This window comes from Lissotriton vulgaris, chromosome 1_1 (genome assembly GCF_964263255.1).
Source record: "Lissotriton vulgaris chromosome 1_1, aLisVul1.2, whole genome shotgun sequence".
Classification (NCBI taxonomy): domain Eukaryota; kingdom Metazoa; phylum Chordata; class Amphibia; order Caudata; family Salamandridae; genus Lissotriton; species Lissotriton vulgaris.
In genome coordinates this window covers 355,710,613-355,718,873 of record NC_141685.1, presented here as the reverse complement: position 1 = coordinate 355,718,873, position 8,261 = coordinate 355,710,613, and the positions used below count along the sequence as shown (strand labels likewise).

Below are 8,261 nucleotides of genomic sequence, written 5' to 3'. Positions count from 1 at the left end.
GACCTTGCTTCTCAGGCGCCGTCTTCATCTTCGTGCTGGTAACCCCATGACATTCCAGTTGACACCTCCAGACCAAAGTCTATCACCTCAACAGAGCTCTTATTCATTACAATTGTGATTGTAACCCCTTTTGGTCCTGTGAACAGACACTTCGAAACAAGACCCCAAATTCCAAGCGTCCCTTATCTCACTAGGCCATAAACTTCGTCCAGCATTGTCACTTTAATTTAACGAGACCTTTGACTCTTAGCTCGCACGTACAGATCAAAGCTATCCCCCTATTCCTGTGAGCCCACTAAATTATATGCAGTGGACTACTCTCTTGCGAACCCTTGGTCCGTTAGGTTAAAATCACAGATGAACACACCATTCTAAAATTCCTACAAACTCTTCTACGCGGTATGACTTTTAACACATATATATATAATCGAATTAGCAAATCATTGATTATAATCGAATCCATATTACATAAAAATACAACGCTATACTCTCGTTCTTACACAGTGCTATATGGTCTGCACATTTCTCCGATTTACATTTCATCTCTTTCTCCGTTTAATTAATTACATACATATATGAATTCTATTTAGCACATTCTACTGTTCTTAAACATTTTCACATATTTCTACTTTAGCCCATCCTATATACGGGCCTTTCTAATCCTAATGCACTCTCTAGAGTAAATACAGATACATTTCCTATTACTTAAGTTACATATGCTAACTTTACGCTACACGCTTGTAAATATGGTACGGACATATTTTTCATTCAAATTGCGCTCTCTCAGCTGTGTGCAGCAGGCCTTAGTAGATAGCATGCCTCAGGCCTCATCTCTCAGACTCGGCCTACATGCAGCTGGATGTCTGCAGCTTCCATACAGTGCGTCCCGGCCCCAAACTGTCTGTGTGCAGCATGCCTCAGATTTGGCATCAAAGCCAATGGCTCAGACTCTGCATGCACAGACCCCTGTCTGACTGTTAGCTCCAGTTTTATGATGTTATTGCTCAGCAAGCCTCCTAGTGCAGCAAGCCTCATAGTGTTTAAAATTTAGCATTCTGAGTTTTTCTCCAAGTTACAAGTTAATTTATCTTTGCCGTTTTCTATAGTGCACACAGTCACAAGACCATATGGGTATCAAAGCGCTTTATATAACTCTAGGCACTCACTCACTTCAAATTAATATGCAGCTGTGTTCCATACATGCGACGCCGGCAGCCTCAATACTTTGATAATTGTGCGAAGACCACCTCGCTGACAATACATGTAATTCTGTCCAGCTATTCAGTATTTCCTGAATTAAAATGTATTTAAATGACCACGGATTGCATTTCGTTCCAACTTCATTCAGAGAAGCACGCCTCTTAAGTTAATACATTCAGCAGTTAGGGGAACAAAAACCTAGGACCTGCAGTGGACTGCTGGTCATGGTTTTTTGTTTATGTACTAATAACTTTAAATGGATGCAGGAAAGCAAGGACATTGCAGCTGCTCTTGTTTGCGATGCTAGCACTTTTCAGGTGAGCAGGAGCGTCAACTGTTTTTGTTTTCACTCTGAAATAATTTGACACCACGTTACCTCATTGTCGTGAAGCTAACATCGTTCCTCAGGACACAAATCATTCCTCAGGACTGAAGACAGATCACCGGCCCGGCTCGCCGCTAAGTGGCGAGGATGCTCTCCCTCTGTAAAATGAATTTGCCGCTGCGCCTTCGAGGGCATGGGGGGGAGGGGGAGGGCGGAGGGTCATTGATTTAAATTGCAGCAGACAGCTGAGACACAATGCGGGGGCCGATGCAAGCAGGCGGTGCTGCTGTGTGCGCCATAATTTGCAGCAAATACCACTAGCCAGCCTCCCACAACTCCGGCAGCAGAATGTGATGTCACCCGCGCCGCAGCGGGAATCGATGACGCTCTTTTTTCATAAAATACAATGTAGCACTGCCTTCAGCAGCAGGTGCTGCTGACTCAGTTAGTGAGCCCCAAGCCAGTTGGGGCAGCACGTACACACCACGGCACAGCCATCCACCACTCCTGTTTAGTTTTAGGCAGCACTAGCTTAAGTGACGGCTGAGGCGCTATGCGTGACAATGCATTTCAGTGCGGTGTTGCGGAACACCACACTGAAATGCGTTAGAGTCACGTCTGTTGCGTGATACTTGGCAGGCCTGCTAATGTCCTATAAATAGACTTGCATTTTTCATGTTGCCAAAACACCCATGTTCCTACTCTTAGTGGGCAAATCTATGGTGGATTCTCTATTGAAATTTACTGAGCCCTTTGTGCGTATTCTTGCTGCTAACCTGATTGCTGATATTTCTTGCAATTTGCCTAACAATAATCTTCTACCCAAAGCCATGAAACTTTGAGCTGTATCTGTCATTCTTACTGCGAATGTCACAGTCTATTAATTACTGAGTCTTACAAAAGATAGATACAGGTCCAGTAGCATCAAAGCATACATGCCAATATTGGTACTAACCTGTTCTTGGTTGAGCCATGAGCCATGGTATGTCAAGCTGACACAGATTTGCGTGCTGACACACAAACAGGTATGTTAAGGGCACAGGAATAGAAATACCTTTCATGCCAATAGACCCGATTCAGGCGGGAGACTCTGATTTTTCAAGCCAAAAATGGCTTTATTTTAGCTGTCTCCCGCCTGAAATTGCATTTTCTACATTAAAAGTCAATGGGAAATTTTCGTTCTCCCGATTTTTTATTTTAAATCTCCCACGTCCCTGTCATCAAATGTTGGCATGTATGAAATACACACATAAACATCTGTTGGTACACGTTTCAAAGTTCTAAATCTCAGTGCCTCTCATAGTGCAATAAAATCATAGAATGATAGCACGGATACATCTTAAGATCACAACAAAAATCTTAAAAACGTATAAAACATATTCAACTGATCGTTAAGATGTATTATAAAATAAACTCTACATGTTGTACGTTGTAAATGAAAAGCTTAAAAACTCAATTCAATGAAGCGAATTGATGTATATACATTGATATTGATGGAGAAGGTAAAATCCATTCAATTTTGGCCGTTTCTTGTTGAAGCATTAACACATTTGTCAATTGCAAGATGGCCACTACAGTTTTGTATATTTTGACAATGATGTGGCGGCTCTGCAAAGATTGTCCTCTTTCTTTGTCGCTCCTCACCGACCCATCATGAGACGGTCACTTGATGCAATGCCGAAGGCGTGGCGAAGAAGGACTTTCTCCTCCGTGACGTTTTGGTTGGCATGGAAACGAGCCGCTAGCGTCCACCTGGAGTGCGGGATCAAAACAAACATGGCGGAGAAAGGCAAGAGCGCAGAGGCAGGTGGGTGACAATATGCATGTCTCCGCCGCTGCTCAGGCAAGTCCGTGCGCCCACCACGAACCTTTACAGTATTCAGGTGCAGCAAGCCCTATCCCTTTGCTGTTCATATAAGGCGTTATGTCGTTAACCCGGTCTGCAGGCGTGTTTGTTTACACCTGCTGTCCTCTGACAGGTCTTTGAGCTGCTCACAGCCAAGCTATCGGGCGAGATAATGAGAATCACTGTTGTGGCTACTTAAAGGACCTGCTTACAAACAGTTGAGCCGGTCAGCTAGTCTCGGCCAATGCAGGAAACATAAACACAAAAATTCCCTTTTAATGGGTGACTTTACTGACTTTACTTATTAGCTACTTATGTTGAAAATAGTGATATAAGTTCACTTGGACCGTCCTCGAGCATCCCCGCTCAAATGTAACCCTTGTGAAATGCATTTCTCTTTCTTGGGGTTGTAAAATTTCCTTCTTGGATGTTTCTGGTCCACGTTTTGTCACATATGTGAGCTTACTGATGGATGCCCGCATTCGGCTGAAAACTCTCCTGTCGTGTTTCGTATCCAAGCGTGACAAAAATATTTACATATTTTGTTTTTCTTAAGCGGTGACCTAAAGGTGACACTGCCCATCAATACAAATTACAACCTTCCAACCCTTTAATTCGCAAGTTCACGTTTTTCGTTGCTTTCTGGCACTTGTAGTCCTCCTCCTGATTGTCAATAGACAATATCTAAAATAAACAAAAAAAAAAACAAGCATTTGCAATGCAATAGATCTCGCATTTACGCAAGTTTAAGCTATAGGCATTGTAAATGACAATGCCTTTTATTTATGTTTTAAAAACGAAAACAAAAATAAAACACGTTATTTGCAATGTCAATAGCTCAAACTTGTGTAAATGCGAGACCCATTGCATTGCAAATGCTTGTTAGATTAGTGAGTAAAAACTCTCCCTTTTGCTGCAAATTAATTAAATAAGCAAGCGCGGATGCTGAAGAGAGAGCAGACCATGCTGCAAATAAAAAAAAAATGGTGCTTAACGACTTATGAAGGGGACCGTGTAACCAGTAGCGGTCGTTGGTGGGAGTAGCTGCTGGGCAGTAACGTGGTGTGGGGACGGGGAGGGGCAGGGTGGGGGGAAGTCATCTATGGATTATGGAGGATTACAGGTAAGTAAACATATAAATAAATAAAACAAATTTTGTTGCGTGCACTGCATCGCATTTGGGGATGCAGTGCACGCAAAGAAATTAGTTTTATTTATTTATATATGTTTACCTACCTGTAATCCTCCGTAATCCATAGATTACTACCCCCCACCTGCCCCTCCCCCTCTCCACGTCAACGCCTGGCAGCTACTCCCACCACCGACCGCTATTGCGTGTAACGCCACAAGTAAAAGATCCAGTCTTCATGGGAGGTAACAAATGGCAACAGGGCAGTAACTAGGAGAGACTAACACGCCTCATTATCAATCAGAAGCCAGCATTTACCGAAGAAAACAACACCAGCCAATCAAAAATATGGGCGGAGAGAAGGGGACGCTTCCACAACATACTTGACTACTGCATGCCTCGCAAAGTGAGCAGCGCAGGCGCGCTGCCGCTAGGCTCGACCTAAAAACTGAACTTGGTGATTAACTCTTGCATTTAGGTGAGAGTTATGTGAATTAAGCAGGTTTGTAAACTTGAAAGCAGCAAACATTCCTGTTAAATGGCACACGGCTGTAACAGCAGTCAGCTTTGTTAGCTCTTTATTGATGGGCTAATTATAGTAGCTAGGATGGTGAGTTTGTCAGCGCAAAGAAAGGAGGCAATCGTGGGATTTCCTCATGATAGGTTATGTGGAGGTCCTTTCTACTTAGAGTAGCTAGGTCTTCTGGGCGGCTCTCGCACAGGAAGAAAAGTCAGACAAGTCCTTCTGCCAACCAAATGTGAAAGCGTCTGACAGCACTGGTTGCATAGTTAGCACAGTAGACGTCGTGCAGGCTGCATATAGCTGTGACATGTGTCTGTTTGCTGCTAGGGCAAGAAACCGGGTTTAGCATTGTTCCCAAGATATTGGCCGCAAAGCGCTTCAACGCCTCGTCAGGTGTAGTATGCGCCATATAAATACCATTTACATTTACAATTACAGAGACATGAGCTTTTTTTCACCTAGGTCAAGAGGTAAGTCTCTGCGCATGGCCATGACAGCAGATATGATTTCTGGTTGCCCAGTGTTGCAGGAAGGTACATGAACTTGCAACTAGTGTAGCAGGGATACTGACAACCTCAACCCATGCTGCAGCAGAGTGCTTCTTCATCTCAATATGGACTTCCAATATATAAAACAAAGGAACTCTAACAGGACAGATATGCCTGTAGTATGTTGTCAATAATAATACATAAGTTATTATTGTACTCAACTACTGTTTTGATAAACTGATTATATTTCTTAAACACAGATACCTCCTTTCCAACCCCCATATTAATTGCGTAGATGTAAGAGTCAAGAAAATTCATCTAATTTAATGACCATATATTCTGCATTACGTTTAGTTACTGCATTTAAAATAGCCAATATGTTGCCACACTGTCCTCATTATTATCACAGTTTGAACGATAAGACGTCCAGTTTTTCATATTGAGCATAGTCTGCCTATAGATAGTCCACAATGTAACAAATCGACAGATTGTATGTGAGTGATTACCACTCCTAGTGTTTAAACAAGAAGATCAAATTAATGAATCACCTAAATAAGGGAAAAGATTATTACCTTTGGTGTGTATGTTACCCACCATGTGCATCAACAATCATGTGAACACTCTTGGGGGATAGAGAAAAATCAAATCACAGTACTCCGAACCGAAAATGCTATCTCCAAATGCGTTATCTTAGATACTTTTGGAATTCGTGGCGGACAGTTATGTGCAGATAAGCATCCAGTGAATTGACTGAATAGTCACTACCTTCAACGGTCTTCTCTGAAGAAATGGAGGCACAACTTTGAGGTCCAGAATCAGCCTGAAATCTTTTGATTGCTTCTGCACCACAGGCAATATTGACTAACAACCCTTTCCATTTTCTGCATTCTCTACAGGGCTATTGCCAACTTCAGCAGTTGTTCCTGCACCTCTTGAAGAATCGCCTACTTTTTAAAGGGGTTCTTTAGACAATGTTTTACTAAAAAACTATCTTCTAGGGGTTCTAGAAACTCTAATCTGTACTTCTCTCTCACAATGTACAGAACCCAGATGTCGGGGGCTGATAGTTCCCAAATTGTGTAACAGCACAAAAGCTAACCCTCGTACGGCCAGGCAAAGTAATGACTTTGGTGCATGTATGTTAGAAATTGGGTTTCTGGTTGGAAGAGGAATACACCCTATCCCAGCAAGACACAGTCCTAGTTAGAGTAAGTCAGATACACACCATAACTTAGCCTGTTCTCACCCTCTGGTAGCTAGGCACAGAGCAGTCAGGCTTAATGTAATAGGCAATGTGTAAAGTATTTGTCAACACTTTAAATAGTAACACAGTAAAAACATCACAAAAGACTCCACAACAGTTTAGAAAATAGTTTATATATTTATGAACAAATAAACAACAAAATTCCAATATGTATAAACGGAGTTATGAATTTTTAAAGAGTAAATTAAAATGTTGTGCTTAAAAGCTTAAAACAGCAACTGGGGATATCTAGTTGCTCTAGACCGGGGCAAATCAGAAAGTTCGGGCCAACTGCATCGGAGCGTGGGTCAGATACAGGGACTAGCCTTAGCCCCCCGCAAAGTACCTTAGATGTGGGTCGATGGAGTCAAGATACTGGAAGCGAAGAGGCGATGTGTTTCAATCGAACCGCTGGATTGAAGGCGATACATTGGCACGGAGCAAAGTCAGAGATACGTCGGAAACTGGAGACGGTGCACCGCGTAGTCGGCGATGCAATGTCCGCGGTCTGTGCAGCAGTGGCAATGCATCAAGGGAGATGCGCTGGTTCCGATTGGCACAACCTCGTCAATGCGTGGGGTCTGGTAGTTGCAGCACTTTATACCCATTTCAAAGGACCCAGGACTGGATTGGCACCACTTGACTGGGCAAGACTTACAGAAAGCAAAATCCAGGTTCTGTTGCAGGTTGAAAAGTCTTTGATGTCCCAGAGACTTAAAATAGGGACCAAGCCAGCATGCCTTTGGAGTCACTCTGAGTTCCAGTGAGATGGGTCCAGTCCTTCCTCAGCAGGGCAGAGGGTAGCAGGCAGCAGGGAAGCACAGCAGAAAAACCGTTTTTCCAGAGCAGCAGTCCAGCAGTGTGGCATTCCTTGTAGCACAACAGCAGTCCTTCCTCGTGGCAGAGTGCTTCACAGGTACAGTAGTGTACTGATTTAGTGGGGTCAGAGACCCGGTACTTATACCCAGTGGTGCATTTGAAGAGGGGTTGACTTCAAAGAGGGCGTTGATTTGATTTGATTGGATTGGAAATTTCTAGAGCGCAACAAATGCCCATGGGCATCAAGGCTCTGTAGTCTTATGCCGCTGCTAGTCAGGAGCTGAAAACGGGTAAGAGATGAGAAAAGGTTCTCAGAATCTGCTATGTCTTACTATAGTGTGAAGGGCCAAGTTGTTAACGCCTTTCTAAAAGGAATATGTGGCTTCATGGAGGAAAGATTGAGGAGTAGACTGTTCCACAGCCTTGCAGCTGTGACTGAATAGACTCTACCTCCCCCATTTATTCCTGCAGACTCTGGGAATGATCAACTGATTGCAAGCTACAGGGCGTATATTTATGGCTGGTACATACCGTTTGAACAAGGCTTTAATATCTGCTGGACTTGCTGAGTAGAGGGCTTTATGAATAACACAGAGTGGCTTAAATGATATGCACTATTCCGCTGAGAGCCAGTGTAGATCACCAAGGCCTTTTGATGCAGAATTCCCCGTAGGTATACCCTGTGTGA

The 8,261-nt window shown here is 43.2% G+C and overlaps 1 protein-coding gene across 1 annotated transcript in view; it reads left to right on the top strand.

Annotated features, from left to right (window-relative positions):
• Positions 1–3,296: 3,296 nt before the first annotated feature.
• LOC147747172 (cytosolic carboxypeptidase 6-like) overlaps positions 3,297–8,261 on the top strand; it is a 1,837,485-nt gene continuing 1,832,520 nt past the window's right edge. Inside the window, exon 1 of the mRNA XM_086925077.1 lies at positions 3,297–3,332. Within this exon, the coding sequence (XP_086781203.1) occupies positions 3,302–3,332 (31 nt within the window). The 5' untranslated portion in view covers positions 3,297–3,301. The remainder of the gene's footprint in view (positions 3,333–8,261) is intronic.